General features: G+C 37.5%; 2 protein-coding genes across 8 annotated transcripts in view; one reads left to right on the top strand and one right to left on the bottom strand.

The window, feature by feature from the left end:
* Nucleotides 1–277: 277 nt before the first annotated feature.
* Nucleotides 278–10,828, bottom strand: sfxn3 (sideroflexin 3). Of its 2 annotated transcripts, XM_053621020.1 has the most exons (11): nt 10,722–10,828; nt 9,545–9,729; nt 8,039–8,209; nt 6,204–6,302; nt 4,932–5,007; nt 4,589–4,674; nt 4,371–4,498; nt 3,861–3,910; nt 3,470–3,519; nt 3,332–3,379; nt 278–3,119 (listed from the first exon to the last, which is right to left on the bottom strand). In XM_053621020.1, the coding sequence occupies exons 2-11, from the start codon at nt 9,706–9,708 to the stop codon at nt 3,023–3,025; spliced, it is 969 nt and encodes a 322-aa protein (XP_053476995.1). In that variant the 5' UTR covers nt 9,709–9,729; nt 10,722–10,828; the 3' UTR covers nt 278–3,022. The 2 variants fall into 2 exon arrangements, with proteins under 2 accessions (XP_053476995.1, XP_053476996.1); XM_053621021.1 differs by lacking the exon at nt 10,722–10,828 and having other exon boundaries at nt 9,654–9,729.
* Nucleotides 10,829–10,874: 46 nt separating this feature from the next.
* The window catches only part of pdzd7a (PDZ domain containing 7a), a 28,743-nt gene continuing 19,595 nt past the window's right edge, over nt 10,875–20,022 (top strand). For 4 of the 6 annotated variants that reach the window (XR_008385565.1, XM_053621011.1, XM_053621008.1 and 1 more), the window contains exons 1-9: nt 10,955–11,059; nt 11,961–12,090; nt 12,678–12,828; nt 12,990–13,442; nt 13,586–13,723; nt 13,973–14,147; nt 15,010–15,186; nt 15,314–15,461; nt 18,992–19,052. Coding sequence is in view for 5 of the 6 variants with exons in the window: in XM_053621011.1 (XP_053476986.1) it covers nt 13,259–13,442; nt 13,586–13,723; nt 13,973–14,147; nt 15,010–15,186; nt 15,314–15,461; nt 18,992–19,052 (883 nt within the window). In the remaining variant the exon portion in view is untranslated. The other 2 variants (XM_053621009.1, XM_053621010.1) reach the window with 2 other exon arrangements.

Raw genomic sequence — 20,022 nt, 5'->3', positions numbered from 1 at the left:
TTCTTATTTTGAATCCAGTAGGACATGACGTGTGCTTAATGACCACAAAACATCAGTATATTTTGAGAATATAAAATCCACAGTACAATCAGCAAATCTAACCTTTTCATAACACCAGGTGAGTATTAAAGAAAATCTAGTATTTTAGTATCCGCTGCTTGTAAAATGACCTTTTTTATTTGGGACAAACTCCTAGGATGAGCTCAAATTTTAGACGGTGGAAACCTCACATCTTAAAAGGACTTTTAGAAAAGACCAAACAGATGATATTGCAAACTTGTGCTATAACTTTATTAGTCAGAGGTTCGTTACATACTGTGATTACTTACAGTACATTCACAAAGGATGATTCTGAATGCAAGGTGGTTCAGAATGTGCTCACTTCTTAACATACTTCAGTATTGAAACAGGAGTGCTGGAGTCAAGACATTTTGTGCCATTCTTAACCTAATTCTATGATCTGCATTTACGCTAAAAACCGCTAATGAACACCCCAAGCCAACATTTTACCATTGTTATACAGGTCCACATTGCTATTGGGCATTTAACATTACATTTATATCATATGGGTCTTGTATCTGAAAACATTCATTATAATTATTAATTAAACGTTATATTTACATAATGTCCAAAACCATAGTTAAAAGAAGCCAGGTGTTTGGTGCATCAGCCCAAGTATTGAGCATGAATGGTAACCGTACAGTAGTAGAGATGTCTGCTTGCCACTCTAGGGACAATAAGAGCATGTTTTTTTTTTCCAAAAAAAAAATGATACAACACCGTTCAAATGGAAAGACAAAAGAATCACTGCGAAGTATGTTCCATTCATCCACAGAAACACTTCACAAAACAACAAAAAACATTATCTCACTAGAATATTGTATGAACTACATTTGATCATATGCTCCAAATACAACTGGAATTCCAGAGAGTTCTTAATATTGTAACAGGATTATAACAACATTTTTGGTACATCACTACAACCACATCCAATGACACAAAAATAAATATAATTTTATGGTGCATCCATCATGGCTTATTTCAGAACTGTATAAGCACACATACCGATTATATCTAGCTGACATTTCTAAACAAATATACATTTCAGTATGTTTGACATTTATCTATATGTAAATTTAGATCATTTGAAGCTACAGTGAACATAGTTTGCTATAAAACCATCATGAATATTGTTAAATGGTTGTGCGTTAGATGAGTGAAAGAAGACTGATGTATGGTGATATGTCAGCAGTTCACTTTTCTGCTGAGGTTCAAACAACAGATTTTATTTCCTATGCCACTGCCAGTAATAAAGAATTTAAAAGGATATGCCATGCTTCTGTGATTGCATAAAATATAAAACATTTACCTGTAATAATTCTATTTCTAGCTATCGGATACATGTTTCTCTGTTAATGGAAATTTGTCTTCATGAAGGCCTGTAGTCAAAAAAGAAACTAGACATTTTAAGCATTACACAGACACCACGTTGTTCAGCAGTTTCGCCACTACTACACCCACAAACCAATCTATACCCACAATGTAACACATTTTATTTATATTTATATTTATATAATATATATATATATATATATATATATATATATATATATATATATATATATATATATGCACCACTCATACTAGTTAAAAACCACACAAGGCTTAGGATACACACACTGACCAATCAATCACCAAAAAGTTTAGATCTGGATGCATTTATAGACAACGTTTACATGGACAGCAGTAATCTAATTATTGACCTTATTCTGAATAAGACAATATTGATTATAGTATTTACATGAGTCGATTTTAGAATATTCCTTTCATGTTCCTGTTTTACATGTTATAGAACATAGATCAATTAACACCGTCCGACGTTCCCTCCTGAATTTCACGTATCAACATACAGTTGGTCTTCGTTATGGTACCGTATACAGTTTTGGGTGTTTCATTTTTAATTTTACGAAATCTTCAAGTGCGGTTAATTAATTTGTCATGCTGCATGTGCAAATAGACGACTGCTTGAAGCCGTGGGCTGCGTCCGAAACCGCGTACTTACCATCTATATAGTAGCTGAAATACGTGTATTTAACCTCCTTATATAGTAGGTAAGTACGTGGTTTCGGACACGGCCGTGCTCTCGTTTGCCATCAAACGGTTGAGCTCTGCTGTGTGTGATCGTGTTATGTCGCAAAATGTGTTGAAAACTCCCACATAACATTAATAATGTGATTAAGGTGTTTACATGTCTGTAATACACCTCGATAATGCGACTAAAACAGGAATACTCCACGTCTTAATTCGATTTGTGTTTACTTCAAGTATGACTTTCGAGGGATTAAGGTCATCAATAATCACTGTTTACATGATAGTTTCTTAATCAGAGTATTGTCTTCACCGGGTTAATATCAGATTATTGTTGTCCACGTAAACGTACTGATAAAGAAGTGTGTATACATCTCAACTTTCCTATCCACTGGAGTCTATTAGGTCAGTTCTGTAAGGATTAAGAGCACTTCAATTGCACATACTGGAGATAAAACCTTTTAAACTAGCTAAAAATAATCCCACGACTCAAAATTGATTCTTCTAGGCCATTTCTTGTCATTAAGCTGTGGACAGATGTTTGGTCTGGAAAGTTAGGTATAAATATTGTAGGTCTAAACACACTAACAAATACACACGTCAAGTATTTTTGCAAATAGAAATAAATAATGATAAATAGAATTCACGTGAAAAAATAATTTGGGACTCCACACATTTATATTAGCACATAAGGGGTCAGATCATAAATGCAGCAGTAATAAAAATCCTCCAACATCCTCATAGTATCATCTGCTTTAGATAAACATCAGTCAGGACTGCATGTTATCTTGAGGGAAAGTGCAGGTTTTGCAACACACTTCATTTTTAAACAGAAAACTAAAACAAAAAAAAGAAACTGGATATTTACTCTTCAAGTTGTGTCCACTGAACTCAGCAAAATACAGACAGCCGTTTGGACTTGAAGAAAAGTTCTCTACAAGCCCTTGTTGAAATAAACCACGGTTGTGTTAGGACTGCTCTGTCGTATACTCTCCTGCAGCTCAGGCTCCAGCCTGCTCAGCTTCATAGAGCTACACACACACACACACACACACACATTATATTTTTTATATATTTTATATATATTATATATATATATATATATATATATATATATATATATATATATATATATATATATATATATATATATATATATATATATATGGGGCCACCAACAACCTAATAGAGAGCCACCATCTTTAAAAAATAATAAGAAAATGTGTTTAAGGCAAGCACTCACCTCTTCTGTGGGAATAGGGCGCAGCACAACGGAGTAGCAAACACCAGACTACCAGAGTGGAAACACAAAATTAATAATCAGCTATGATCCAGACATTTTACTGCCTGTGATGCAGAAATCATTAACAGTGGAACTTACCATAATCCCACAAGCCCAACTTGTACTGGGGCATTGAGCACTGGGAAGCGCTGGAGGGCAAGAGGGAGAAGATTTACATGTTTCATGGATCACACAACACAGTGCTGAAAGTCCAGCTCAGTTTAGACTTCGCATCAAGATTCCACAAAGTTAGCAGGCTTAGATAACCACAGCCTGATGTCCTGCTTCATTTAGTGTTTGTTTATGCCTCATACTGGGTAGCTTAATTGCCATCTAGTGGTGGAAAGTAGGAATTGTACTGTAACATGTGCTACTATCCAAATGTGTGACAGATTAAGCATTAATAATTAAACAACCCTTATCAGATACAGCAGCACAGCTAAGACTGGTGACCTGGGAGCAAAACAAAAAAAGGACACTATGACTTTACCTTCATGAAAGCTTTTTTCTCCAAGGCATTCATGATAACCGGAGGAATAGCTGTAAGCAGAATACAGAAAAATATACTTCAGAAAAGTTCTGGTAGCTCACAGAAAAACAAGGAATAACAAAGTGGTAGTCCAGGCACACAGAAGGAAGGTGTAGGGGTTTGTTTCAGACTTCAGTTATTCACAGCAAAGAATGAAACACACAAAACAAACAAACAACAACAAAACATAAAATATTTAAAATTTCTTTGTCAATTTTTGGGACCGTGGTCATAATTTTGATTATGCATTCTTGAGTGCAGCCTGTAACAGCTGAGATGCCTACCTGTCTATTTTAAAATCTATCACTCTGCTGAGTCTATATATATAAAAAAAAATCATCCATCTCTAATGATTCAATAGCAATAAAGAACTAGATTAGCTGGAGCACAAGTGTTAGAGTTCAGGCCTGGTCTGTGCACAATCCCTGACAACATTAGCATGAAATTATTAAAATAGTGCAGGCTCCTTACCCATGGCTGGTACTGCCATGCCGATTCGGGACACCACCACCTGTATAATGGCCTGCTGAGCAGCACTGGCAGATTCTCCCAGGCGATTACCCTCCTCATCAGTGACAGGAATACCATACTTCAGTTCCCTAAATAAAGGCAATAAATGGTGAGTTTTCTCCACACGTGTTGCTACACATAAATACTGATGATTCTTGGATTAAACCATTTAAACACACCGTTGTCTCATGAAGGGAATGTTAATGCAGTTTGCTGCTGCCACTGCAGCAAATGGAACAAACCGGCCGATAATAGCTGGCAGGTGCTGGCAAAAAAACCCCCAAAAAGTAATTTATTAACAAATGAATAGTGTTTCACATAAGGCAGTAAGAGAATTACACAGTTTATAGCTGTTATTTCACAGAAAATGAAGATTTTACTCTCAAACAGGTAAATCTTACAGGATACAGTTTATAGGCAGGTTCACTACATTAAATGTATGAGACAGGAAGTGTTATGTACTGTACACTAGACAAAACGAGAGCACTAGTTATATGTGATGTAGACATTTAAAATTCTCACCTTGGTTAGGGATTTGAGGCCAAGAGCAGTAACTACAGCTCCAGTTGTAGCACTGACATAGGCTGCTCCAAGCTGACTGCAAAAGCCCAAACACAAAGACTGATGTTAAATAAAGCATTAAAGCAAATTATAGCAAATTAAGCAATTCAAAACAATATAGGTAGAGTTAAACAATTTGCAATGTATGCTTTGACCAGACATAGCTAGAATGGTGACATCATGCACTGATAATGATTTGAAATCATAACAAGATTAATAGCACAAAACATTAAGCCATCTGCACTTACCACTACATCCTAGCCTGTAGACAAACACTACAAAAAGTTATATCTGAATATACACTATATGACCAAAGGTTCACCTAAGCATCACACTCATTTGTGCAGTGGTACCGCAGTGGTTAAGATGTTGGGCTACTGATCAGAAGGTCATGAGTTCAAATCCCAGCACTGCCAAGCTGCCACTACTGGCCCATTGCAAGGCCTTTAACCCTCAACTGCTCAGTTGTATAAATGAGATCAATTTCGTCTATGGCCAAATGCCGTAGACGTAAATGTGGTTCTTCCTCAAACTGCTGCCGCAAAGTTGTAAGCGCATAATTGTTCATACAAATGTCTTTGTGTGCTGTAGAATTACGTTTTCACTTCACTGGAGTTAAGAGGCATGACAATGCTCATGTACACAAAGCGAGCTCCAGGAACATTTGCCGATGCTGATGTAGAAGACCTTGAGTGGCCTGCACAGAGCCCTGACCTCAACCCCACTCAACTTATATCACTATACAATATAATACAATATAATAATATATAATTGTATAGGCTTAAATTAAATATTTATTTTATTTTAGCACGTTTATTTTATTTTTATTTTCTGTCAGTGAAATCTCAATACAGACTTGTTGTGTCATGTTGTTGCAATGAGAAACAGCCTGAGGGCACTGTGGGACACTATTGTGATTGACCCGCAAGGGGAGAAGGAGAATTAGTCATGGCTACAGTCACTAGCTTAGCTTTAGTAGCAAAAGGGGGACCAACACGGTGTTAATGCACATGGTTTTGGAATGAGAAAGGAAGAGTGTGATGGAGAGGTTTGCACAAACATTTGGCCATATAGTGCATGTGATTGGCCGGCATGTTTACCATCATGAGTATATGCTTCCAATAATTGATGAAGTGCTCCATTACACGTCTGTGGGCAGGAGTGTTTTTTTTTTTTTGCCATAGGTTTTCATAATGAAGCCTCTTGCTATAAAGGAGATCAATGCGTCCTTACTTTACAGAGATTGGTGCATCTCCACTGCGGTTTGTGTAGTTGACGATGGCATTGAAGGACTGGTTGACCCACTGCCAGAACACAACTGCAGGAGTTGTCCTGAATAAGAGAGAAACATGAACACAAAGATTAAAAAACATGCAAGAAATAAACTTGTAATATGTTGCATTCAACAATTCCACGTAGATAAAATTTGTTGCCAAAACAAAAGAACCTTCATTGAATCATGTGAGAAAAAAATAAAACACAGCATTCCCTAGATACTGTACATTACCCTAAAGCCTAGCTTATGTCAACAGACAGGTTGGTCAGGTTTTGTCAGATCAGTTGATGTTTGATGGTTGTAGAAAGTCTGAGCAGTGTGGTATGATTTTCCAACAAACTCAGATGCAATTTGACCTGGGCATGATTACATGAATCACATGGTTAATTCCCTAAAAATCTTAGGCCTCATTGATCAATGTTTTAGTAAAGTTGTTTGTATAACCGAACTAAAAAACAGCGCTGGCTTGCATTTGGTGACACCCACAAAACTCCATAAAAGGCAAAGCTCACCCAGCTGAAATGGCTCTCTCATAGGTAGGGGGGAAAGTTATTTTGACTCATGTCGATGACAGTAAAACTATATACAGGGGAGGAAATAAGTATTGGACGCGTCAACATTTTTTTTTTTAGTAAATACATTTCCAATGAGGTTATTCACATGAAATTTTCACCACACATCAGTATTAATTCAAGAAATCTGCAAATATAAAGAATTCACAGCATTAAAGTCCATTAAAAAGTTACATGTAATAAATTATTTAAAACGCTAAAATGATTTTAACTGGGCTTCACAAAATATACATTCAACTTGTGTGTAATTCAAATAAATAAGCAATTTAAATTTTACAGCAAAATCCAGAACAAATATAAAACTGCAGTAACTCATAGCGACTTGATGACCCGTACTGGATTGAATGGTTTTCTTCAAAAAATAGATGTCCTATTAATTAATTAAATTATATATATATATATATATATATATATATATATATATATATATATATATATATATATATATATATATATATATATATATATACACATACATATACACATACATATACACACACACACACACATTTACACAAGCCGATCATTCGAGGTTTACATTAGTAGACACTATTTGTAAATTAGTCCTCTTACGCATAAACTTACACACACTCAGGGGTAGAATACAAATTACAGGACTAATATGAATAACAAATTGAGTAAATGCTCCATTAAATCCAAAAACTATTTATCATAAGATCAATCTTGTCATAATACACTTTCCTGAGATATAGTCAGTATTTTTAAAATAACATTTCAACATCTAATCAACTGCTTCCAATAAAGAGCATGCATAATAATTTGTACAATTAAATGAAGGAATCACTGAATTCAGATTTCCACAGGCTGTTGTTAAATGCAGCACTACTGTCTTGCTGGCAGTTTGTTAGCAAACCTGTACATTGAGATCCATGTTGTGTATTGTGGAAAAGTATAAAGTGATATGACAAAAATGTCATATCACCCAGACCTATGTGAGAATTTGGGACACAGGAAATACAAATGAAATGCAACCAGGAGAGAAACTGGAAAAACTCAGTATGAAGATTTTTTTTCCATGGTGACTTATTTGTTGATGACTCACTACATTTCCTGCCATACTCTCACTTCCTATCATGAATTGTATGCTTTCCAGTTTACATCATTATATCAGTTCACCATACAGCACAAAAAAGGGAGGTACGTTGGATAAATACACATAAATAATCTTTCTACGTACAGCACATGTATAATGCCCTTACCTATAGAATGTGAGCATGCAGCCTGTGATGGTCATGTTCATTGGCACTTGTGCAGACATGCGACCAATCAGCAGCATCTTCTCACCAGTATCAGGATGAAAGGCAGAGTCATAGATGTATTTGGCCCTCCATAGTTGATCCTCTGTCAGGCCTGGTTTCACAATTCCTTTCCTGTGTAGAAGGACACAGCGGTCAGTTATTTTAATGCCTCAACAGTCACAAGTGCGACCAATTGCTTCATACAGAGTAGATGTCCTTCTAATTGTCAGCACCACTGGTTTTTCCAAAAAGTCGATAGATTTGTCGCTTATCTTGCAAAAAAAAAAAAAGGCGCTAAAGGGGTCTGAAAAGTTGGCAACACTGGTCTGCACTGACAGCAAAATACAGAGGGAGAGGGAATGTGGGGGTTTTCCATTTATGCACATACTATATCAAAAGCAATAAAATACACCTTGTACCCAAATGATGCCCTGTCTGTGTTTTTTATTTATTTATTTATTTTTAAACAATTTACGCTCCCCTTCCGATCTCTCCACGCCCCCCTGTTTGAGAACCACTGGCTTACACTATAGATAATGTAAATGTGTGTCAATAACATAGTCCGTAAAATTACTAGCCAAATTGTGTTTATACCAAATGCAGTTGAACTTTTAATTCTGATTGGTTGGAAGATGTTGATTAATTTTCTCCAACAGCAGCTCTTAGGCAAATCACAACTTTATATTAATGTGCTGGTTTTTAACACATACACTACATGGCCAAAAGTACTAAAAAGTGGACAGATGACCATCACACCCAAATGTGCTTCCTCTCAAAAGCACATGATTGTATAGAACAGCTTTTCCCAACCTTTTTTCCAGTCACAGCCCCCTATGAAAATTTTCAAAAATTTGTGGCACCCTACACAAACACTAATGCTAGACAGTGTTAGCTACACTGAGGATGAAGTTGATGGTCCAGAAGCATCTGGAGCTTTTCTTTTAAGAAATCTGTCCATATTCTTTTGCACTACACATGCATCGTCACACGCTAAATATTAGGATAAAACACACGCATACTGAAATTGATGTGCTGCTGACATGTCAGCGAGGGGGAGGGAATTATTTATTTTTTTTAATAATTATTGTTAGGTGTGCGTGTGTGTCTTATTATTTCTGTGTCTGTGTCATTATTTCAGACATCAGATATTTATCATATATATTAAAGGTTTTATGCACATTTTACCATTTTAGAAATGTCTGAAGGATTTTTACACGACACCCCTGCTCTCATCAGACGGCACCCGGATTGGGAAACACTGGTATAGAATGTCTTTGCACGCTTTAGCATTACCATTTCCCTTCACTGGAACAACATAAAATGTAACAATAAGTTGATAAAAAATAATGATGTGCCCTTCATTAATAATTTTTTTTTTTATATATATAGAACTAGCTAAATTGCTGTGGTATAAGAGGAAACTCCTCAGGACATCCAGAGTGCAGTTTAGGTGAACCCCCCGCTGACCTGTAATCCTCCACAATGACTCGCGCACCCTCCAGAACCTCATTGGAGAGCAGCACATTTCTTGGGTCAGTCACTGTGAAGAAATGCTGAGCTCTGCCCATAAACGTACTCTGGTCCCACTGTGGCTCCTTAATGTTGATGTTCAGCGGCAAATCCCCAGACATCCTTTCTCTTCTCCGTTCTGTCTATAAAGAACACAACACGTAACCCTCTTTTAAAATAAAATTATGGTCACACAAATAAACCCGGTTACATGCAGCACTCAGACTCAGAAAACCTCAGTCTGGATGATTCAATTATGCAAAAATTCTCTTGCGTTACAGGTTTTCTATCCATCATAGTTTTGCTGCATGAAGAGACTTGTCATGTTTAAAAACAAGTTCAGACAATGATCAAACACAGATCTTATGAGTGCTAACTCTTCAGTGTACATGAATGTAGCCTGAGCTGTAGATCAGGAACGCTGAGTCCTGCACAAGCCTGTTTTTCAGACTGTCAGTAATTAAAACTTGTAAGAATACCATCGATTCATCCATTTCGAAAGTAAAACACTGAGATCTATGAATTTTGTAAAAGTATCTTGTTTGTAGCTTCAATTAAACTAGTTTAAACCTGACAAAGGTTAGTTTACTAAGAAAACCTGACAAACATCCTACATGTAATTGATTATTTTTCTGTAATATCCTGATGGATGTACCCTCACACAGCCTTAAGTTTAAGTAATGATTTGTTTGCTGATGCTTCATCCTTTTTGAAATATGGAATTACGCCAATCATCATCATCATCCAACCTGGTCAACTTTTAAACCTCAAGAACAGACAGCTCGGTATTAGCAAGATAACCAAGGCTGAGCTAGCCAACTAAAATTATCATAAAGATGTTGGTTAACTCTTGTGCATCTTCGATAGAGATGCGTTTTAATATTCAACTGCAGACATCAAATCAATAAACGTTCAATAGCTGGTGGTGTAACTACTACACTTTCAGACTTAGCCAGCTGAGGTAGCTCTCCAGCTAACAAACAACAACCCGGCAATTTAACCTAGCTAGCCGACACAGCTAGCTAGCTAGCTAGCTAGCTAGCTATGCTACGTGCTAGTAATGTCACTTTCGGAAATAATTATCGTTTCGGTTAATTAACGTCTTTATTCAAATAGTCTAAGCCCAGAAACATACCTTTATCAAAATCAAAAACAGAATATGCAGCTCGAGATGCCTGATAAATTCAATGACCTCTCCACCACCGTTTCTACACAGTTTGACGTCTGCGGTGTTACGCGCGTGCGCGTGTTTGTGCGCGTGTTTGCGCGCGTGTATCGAGGCGGTGTTGCGAAAGAGCGCGGTGATTGGTTGAGCACGTAGGGCGGGGTTTGCTGTCACACCGGCACAGTTTGTGAGTTATTTGCAGTATTTGCTGTAGAGCAACACAGCTGAGTTCAGACGCCTGGATGACCTTGTGGTCATTACTTTATCACCATGTTAACCTGGAGGAATACTTTACTTAGAGTATTAGAGTAAATAATACTTAGAGTATTATTTTATGTCTTTCCCATGATGCACATACGACCTTGTAAACTGTATTCATTCTTTATGGTCATATTTCGAAATGATTCAGCATTAGCTTAGTAACATAAGGGTGGCTTTCCTAAGCTTAATCTTGGGTTGAAATTTTGTGTCATTAACAACAGTTAATAGAAAACAAGACCAACCTGATAATCTTATGTGGTTTTTAGAGAATAAGAATTACTGCTGCTGAAGGTTAGTCTCACAGACTGGTATAAACTTGGTTTGATGTTGGACATTCGCTATTTGTGGATATGCGGAAATTTTTGAAGAAAACCATTCAATCCAGTACGGGTCATTTTGACCCCCTTTATGCATTCGTGAAGGTTTTTTTTGGTTCATGCATTGTAGGGTTAAATATCAAGAATCTAAAAGGTGTGCATCATACCTGACACCTAGATGAACACTTTACAGTTGGTTATATGGCTGTAAGTCATTCCCTTCAAATGCTATTGAAGTTAGAAACGTGTATAACCATGTCGTATATAACTTTAGAGACGGTCCCTTAATTTCCGCATATCTGCGAATATCGAACGTCCAACTTCAAACCAACTTTATACCAGTGTCACACAAGGGGGGCCTATTTTTACGTTTCACACTTGCATTGACGTGGTAAGGCCAGTAGGTGGAAGTGTAACACCGCAGGAAAATGCCTTTCCATCACAACATTGTTCGTAAGGCATTCTGGATAGGCCAAAATTCTTAAAGGGAAACTTCAGCTTAAAGAAAAAAATGTTACGTGCATAACCATGTACTAAACACAATACGTATTAAGTTATAATTAAATTTCTTACACATTATATATGCTTGTGTAATGCTCTAATGCCATGAGAAACGATTGTCATACTCTAGATCAAATGAGCTTACAATGGCAACTTTAAGCTGGTTCAGGTAATCCAATCAGCCTGTCTGAGAGGCGGGCTGGATCACTACTAACCTCACTCTGCCTCAGGTGAGCTCATTCAGCGCAGCATGGAGACAGGTAATACTGACTGTGCTCATTTGCTTGTGTTTTTATATAACCTATATACTGGTTCTAGTTCAAATGACTGGTGACATTCACATATAGGCTATTTATTAATAGAAAAGTCATAGCTATATCACCATGTGTGTGTTCCCCCTCTGGCTTCATTAGTGTGTTTGTGTGAAATCCTGTTTTCAATGATGCTGGGATCCAAACTGTGTCGAATTATAATGTTACTTGTTTTCTTTTGATTGCAGAAGTTGCACCTGATACCCAATTGAACTAAGCTAAACATAAACACTATTTCAACCAGGCCAGCTTGACACCACATGGCAAGTCTAAGCATTGCAGTTGTGTTTGAGCTAGTTTTTGGTCCAGAGGAAGTGTCCAAATTGCTTTAGTTTTAAAATGGCACCAGATAGTTTCCCGCTTTTCGGCAGCTTGTTGTGTGAGCGCTGTCCACGGTGCTGGATATAAACACCTCACAGGATGGATGCTGCTTACTCTGTCACAGCTCTTCACATTACTGTAGAACTTAACTGCTTAGCCCTTAAAGTAAACATTGTGAAAAGTCCCAATTCTAAGCAGTTATGCCTTTGTTTCAGGAACATCTTACTTAAACTGGGGAGAGTGTAGTGTACCATTCCCTTTCTGGAATGTATTACCTGCTCATATCACCTTACGTCCCTTGGGAAATCATCGACATTGCAAGCTGTTCCTCACGGATCGCCAATCCTTTCTCATTATTGTTTATGAGTAAGTGAAGGTCGGGAAATAGTAGATAAATGACTATTGTCATGCATATGAGCTGTGAAGGATTACTCCAGCCCTTGTTTAGCCAGTGGAAGCTCTTAGTCTGGACAAAAATACCTCAACATCCTCAAAACCTCCACTCAAAGACGTATGTTTTTCTTTAGCTTTTCCAGGAAGTCTACTTGGATTCACTGAATTCACTGAACCTAGCCCCTTTGACATATGCTGGAACCGTGCAGAATAACACTCTTGGCAAATATTGCAGGAGCCTTTACAGGCTTGTTCTCTTGTGCCATTGCAACAGAGTTTTCCTTAGCACAGTCCACCTTCTGGTGCCTGGCACTGACCTACCAGTCCTCCAGTCCAGTTGCTCCCTTTCCTTGTCGAACCACAATCCCTGAATGAGGGTTCGAGGAGGGGTCCCAATCTCATCATGGCTTATTCATCTGCTGAGTCCCACAGAGAGATGACGAATGGGGCCCATCCTAACACCCACCCAGGAGGCCCGGGAACCTCCACTTTGCCACGATACTTGCACAAGAAGCAACAGCGGCAGAAGGGAATGAGATCTTCCTCCCCAATGGGTAGAGTCATCCTCATCAATTCACCTGTGGATGGTGAGTTACTAGTATAATCAACAGGTCTGATGTTCAGTTGAATTTAAAAGCTTCTGCTATAAGATAGGAACATCTGAAATTTATGTGAAAGTGAATATTAACGTCATTATTTAAATGTTGTGTGTGGTGCTGTCTGACTACAGGTGGGGATGATAGTGAAGACATCCACACAATCACTGTGGACAAGAGTGAGGATGGTAGGCTGGGCTTCAGTGTGCGTGGTGGCTCAGAGCATGGCCTTGGCATCTTTGTTAGCAAAGTGGAGGACAATAGCTCTGCAGGTATACATACATACACTGTATTACAAAGTATTACTCTGTTTTAGCACGTTAGTAATAGTTAAAGTAAAAGTATAAAAGTAAAAAAAACAATATTTAATTGCGTTCTCTATACAACTGCACAGACCATTGATCTCTTATTAACTCATGTTAAAAGTGATCTTCTAGTGAAACCCTGGTCTGACGTTAGTGTGATATACTGCTTCTGTTTAAGCGATTCCATGCCTGAAATGTTTTGTATGTGTACGGCAGAATTTGCAGGGTTGTCTGTTGGGGACAGGCTGGTGGAAGTGAATGGGATCAGCCTGGAAAGCATCACCATGAGCAGTGCTGTGAAGGTTTTGACAGGGAACAACCGCCTGCGCATGGTGGTTAGGCGTGTAGGGAAAGTGCCTGGAATCCGCTACTCCAAAGAGAAGACCACATGGTAAGGGAAGAATTTTTAACATACATTCAAATATATGATCATGTGGACAATTCTGGCATGGTTATGGTCAAATTATTGTTGTAATTTAAGATGTCATGGCTCATCATTTAATTCTACATTCCAAATTAAGCTGCTTTAGGCCAATTTCTGTTTAAAAAGAAATGTTTATTATAATATCTGGACATAGACAGGCATAATACAGTTCATGATTATTGCAGGCTATTTCACAGTTCAGGACCTTTTTAAAAACTTCCTGGTAATATTACAATGTCTTGTGATGACCTAGAGTCTCAACATTTGGCCAGCTTGATTTTGACCAAATATAAACTGTAATGCTAATACAAATGAGTATGGTCGGTGTCAGTGACTCAGTGTGTCTCAGTGGACATATACCTGTATAAAAAGTTTATTTTCAGTCTGCCTGGTGATTCCTGTTGATTCTGAATTACTAATTAACGCATCAAAACGAATCACATAAAACAGGACAGTGAAAGCTGTTCTGGCCCTGTCACCATCCTCTGTCTTTCATGCCCAGCAGTGTGGAAACCGACTGACTCTTGGCCTTTGCTCATTATCTTTCTTTCCAGCTACTCTTTCACCATACAATGGGGAAAGGGTATACTGCCATTTCATTAAGTGATATGATCACTGTACTAGCATGTGTCCACGATTATGGATGAATGGTTTTGTATGTGTTAGCAAGTATGTTTTTAAATGTATAATTTTTAAATGTTGGTACATATGTAATTTGGTGTGAGATTTTGTGCCAGTCTATGTTAACTAGAAAAGTTTTATTGTGTTGTGCAAATGCAGGCAATTATGTGTATAGTTATGTGTTTTGTAAAAATTTAATTGTGTGTAGGGTGGATCTAATCCATCGAAGGATGGTGGTGGAAGAGAGTGGTCACACCCCCTCTGAGGTCAGCTCAGATGGAGCTTTGCGCCGGATAGTGCACCTCTACACCACCTCAGATGATTACTGCCTGGGCTTTAACATCCGTGGTGGCAAAGAGTTTGGCCTGGGCATCTATGTCTCAAAGTATGGACGAAGAAGGAGCTGCGTCTCTGTGGTTTATATTTAATGAGATTTTATGAATTTCTTGCTTTGTAGTCCCTGTCTTAGGCTGCAAAGTCTAAGTTGTTTATTTGCTTGGTTTGTTGATTAGGCTGGACCCTGGTGGCTTGGCAGAGCAAAATGGTATTAAAATGGGAGACCAGATTCTGGCAGCAAATGGAGTGAGTTTTGAAGATATTACACACAGCAATGCTGTGGAAGTCCTGAAGAGCCACACCCATGTCATGCTCACTATTAAGGTAAGAGTTCTCCTCTTTGGGTTGAGATATATTAATTGGCAATTATAATTTGCTTCAACATTTTCAACACGAGCCTACACTGGCTGTGTCTGGATTTAATTTAATGTAGGAACACGAGCAATACATTATGTGCATTATGAATATTTTACAGTCACTGGATACCGACATTATTTATGGAATGCGTCAAAGAATATTGTGTTTAAAATCACTTCTCTGTTGGAAACTCACTCATGCATTCTAATAGATGACAGAGACAGATTACTAATGTTAAAAGGGCTAAATGATTAATAGGGAGTAGTCAGAGCGCCACATGTTTTTATTGAATGGCAACTACTTCTCTACATACATTCTTATCAAACTACTGGACAGCCCACCTTTTGTGTTTTGGAACATTAACCCCAGTTTGATAATCCTTAAATAGAAGTGATATTTTGAGCTCAAACATGCAGAGACATTGTATAGTTTTTTTTAATCTACACAACACTAGTTTTGTAATTATTATTGACAAAAATAATTGACACCCTCACAATGAATAATTTGTGACTTCTGCCCTGGAGATAATCAGCACTGAGTCATTTCCTGTAATGTCTAAAGACACTTGTAGAGGAGTCTTAATTCACTCCTCCATGCAGAACAGTTTAAGCTCCTTTATATTCTCAGGTTTGAGACCATGTTTTTCTGCTTCAGACAGGTGAAACTTTATGTTGTGGCCCTGATTGTGCTTAATGTTATTTTTAACTGCTTATGTATTTTTATATCCATTACCTGATGTGTACAGGTTAGGGGTGCAATGCAATGCCATTATCTGTATCTGTATTTGTTATGTGATCCAGATATTTGTATCTATATCTATAATTTGATTTAAATCCGAAGTGCACATGACCTAAATCATAAGGTTTTTCTTTAAATTAACCATATGCCACTCAAAAACACTGGAAAAAACTGTCAGCACTATTAGCTTGGTGTGCAAATGAATCTAAAGGTTTCTTAATTCCACTCACACAATTATTATTTTTTAGTCCCTGCCCATGATATTACCTAATAAATTTAGTTGGTTCTATTTTCCAAAATTAAAACAAACTAATAGCCTAATTTAAACCACCATGACCCTAACCAGGCATTTAGTAAGAACTGCTGCACCTTCATGTTAATGAATGTAGTCTTTTATTTGTCCCACTAGCTTCATACCTGTGTCCTTCATTCTCGCACCCACATCATATGAAAATAAAACACCTCCCCTGCCCCAACTGGTGCATCCAGTGGGATATTTCCAACAAAAAAATGAAATGCTACAGAAAATATTTGCATGTCATTAAAGAAAGTAACATATTACATAATACACCACTTTTCAGATAAAAAAAATAATGACGTCTGTCGGGTTTTACCTGCAAAACAGAAGCAAGCATGACAGTTAAAGTCTCCAGAGGAACTGTGGCAGATTCTTCAAGATGCGCAGTAAAACTTACCAGCCAATTTCCTCATAAAACTGCACAAAGTGTACCTGAGAATACTGATTAATTTTTAAAAAGCAAAGGGTTGCAACACCAAATATTGACTCGGTTTAGTTTTTACTATTAGAGAAAAACTACTGTTTTTCATAGCAGAGTTTTTATGTAGAAACATATAATCTTATTAATTTCTGAAGGCGTCTTTGCTTTACAGTATTTCTTTGCATGTGCCTGAGACTTTTGCGTAGTACTGAATATATTTGAAAGAAAATACAATTGTTTAGGCATATTCTCCCCATGTCTGTGTTGGTTTCTTTGGTTTCCTCTCACCACCCAATAACATTCTGGTAGGTGAACTGGCTACATTAAAATTACCCCTAGGTACTTGTGCTTGCCCTGCAATGGACCACTGCAATAGGCTCCTGACCACAGCAGTTACTGAAGATGAAATAGTTCTAAACTTTAATTCTGTCATTCTAAATAGTTTCTCCTGTTGCTTGTGTGGAATTCTATATTCTATATATGTCTGTGGGTAATTTCTAATGGTGTAGATTCATAGCTAAAGATTTCATGCTGAGGCGCTATGAGTTAAACACAGTTTCTTATTGAGCCCATCAATGAGACTGAATAGTAAAGAAGACAGCTGGCATTTTGTCGTCACATTTCTGCTTGCTCACTTTACTCAAGAGAGTCTCAGGTTACGCCTGTGAAAAAGTGCCAGGGTATGTGCATTATTCACCAGGCCACAGGGATCAGATTATAATCAGCAGAAAATGTCTTTTTTATGGCCTTTTCTTAACCTAGCTCAATTTGTAGCAGGTTGATAAATCAAGCTGACAATGTAAGCATGCTAAGTTTGCTATTCCTGACTATTCCTTCTGTTGATGTCAGCACACTGCTGGTGACACTTTCTTAATCCAAGCAGTGGCAGCAGGTCAGAGAAAAGCAGTGCCTTGCCCTCCAATGTTAAGGTTAATGTTTAGAAAGAATTCCAGATTATAAAATCAACAGTTTTTCTTTCTTTTGTGTTAGAAAAGCCCAGTATTATTAGGCCAGTTTCTCTATGTATCCTTTAAGTTCCCTTACCATAACCCTATTGATGATAGATTTAACCTAATTTACTTCAAGCAACTCTAATATCAATGTTATATCAATTAGCAGGTAATCCAAACCGTTCCATACGAAATTAGTTTTCACTGTATAAAGTTCAGAATCATAACATATAAAATCTTCAGTTATTAGGCTGACTAAACTCACTTTACATACAGTAAGTTATTAAAGTTAAGGTTAATTCATGGTCATGTACTATGTTGAAGATTAATACCAACCTGGTCATTTCTATCCAAAACTTTTAAGAATAAAGTTACTGCTAACATTTGGAGTGTAAATTTGCAGAGAATGTAGCTTGGAGTTTTTTATTTCATAGTGAATGATGTCACTTTCAGTATCTCTTAGCAAGATAAGTGCTTGTCTTGGCTGATCTTTGACCATATGGGTAATATTTACTGAAAATGGCACATCGCCTTGCTTCCATGCTTCTCTTTGCTCTAGTAAATATGACCGTCACATGACCTGCTGAGCCATTATTAAGTGCCTCCACATGGGCAAGAGGAGATGAGGGGAGGAGTGGAGGAGAAGGGAACCCAGATCATTCAGGCTCAATAATAACTAGCAAAAGAATATAAACACATTCAGTGTTGTTGAAGCCAGTTGATTTCCATGTAGATCTCGCGAAAAGATTGCATAGCACACTGTGACAACTTGTCTGTTTTATTTTTTCAAGGGAAATGTGTGGTGAGGGCTATTGACTTGGCTAATCATAATCATGGCCCTGTGATAGGTAGAATATTAGAGTGAAAGACTGTGAGGCAGCTGTAAGCAGTCATAATAGTGTGATCAGGTAGAAATCCTTGAACAACACAATGTGATCTGATATTCATTCAGTGGCTGCACTTTGATAACTGGTGTTTACTGTTGTTGAATAATTTCGAACTCTTCCTCACCACATTTTACCTCAAGCCATTAAAACTTTGTTATCTGTGTTATCAACCGTTTTATGATTTATTTTTTTTACTTTTAAAGGAGGCTGGGCGGTATCCTGCATATAAGGAGATGGTAGCAGAGTACAGCTGGCTCAATAAATGTATGTAAATTGGTTTGCATACACTACTTATACAAATATCCATTATTAAATGTAAAGGTTCAAACTGAGTTTTAAAGAGCACTCCTGCCCCTAATTATCAGCTAATTATGTACAGTTATGTGAAAAAATCATATATATATATATATAATGACCCTCTTTGAAACAGTGCCAATACACTCTTATCAAATGACACATAAAAATGAAAATTAAAAAAAAAAAAGATCATTTACATGGAAAAAGTAAGTACACCCCTACATTTATCACACCTTCAAATTAGAATCAGGTGTTCAAGATTGGGTGCCAGTGATTAGAACCTGCTTAGGGAGTGTCTTATTTATACCCCTCTCATATCTAGTGTCTGGTGTTCCCTTTGCAATTGAGGTGTGTGATGTCATCATGCCAAGATCTAAAGAGCTCTGTAAGGCCTTAAGAAAAAAGATTGTGGATGCCTATGAGTCTGGCAAGGGATTTAAAAAGATCTCCAAATTATTTTAAATAGATCATTCCACTGTACTGAAAACAATCTACAAGTGGCACAGATTTCAAATGACTGCCAATTTATCCAGGACTGGCCATCCCAGCAAATTCAGCCCAAGAGCAGACCGTCTGATGCAAAAAGAAGTCTCCAAGAATTCCCAAAATTCATCACAGGATCTGCTAGTAAGTCTTGCAAAGAGATTGCACAAATTTGACCTGCATGGGAGACATGCCAGGAAAAAGCCTTCACTGTCTAAAAAAAATTTAGAGCAAGACTACAGTTTGCCAATGAGCATATAGGCAAAGACCAGGCCTTTTGGAATAATGTGCTCTGCACAGACGAATCAAACATAGAGTTGTTTGGAAACAGTAACAGCAGACATGTTTGGCACAGACCAACGACAGCTTTTCAGGAGAAGCACCTCACACTAACTGTGAAGCACGGTGGTGGAAATGTTATGATTTGGGGTTGCTTCGCTGCCTCAGGGACTGG

The sequence above is a fragment of the Ictalurus furcatus genome, chromosome 3 (genome assembly GCF_023375685.1).
Source record: "Ictalurus furcatus strain D&B chromosome 3, Billie_1.0, whole genome shotgun sequence".
In the NCBI taxonomy this organism is placed as follows: domain Eukaryota; kingdom Metazoa; phylum Chordata; class Actinopteri; order Siluriformes; family Ictaluridae; genus Ictalurus; species Ictalurus furcatus.
This window is presented reverse-complemented; position numbering and strand designations above follow the sequence as displayed.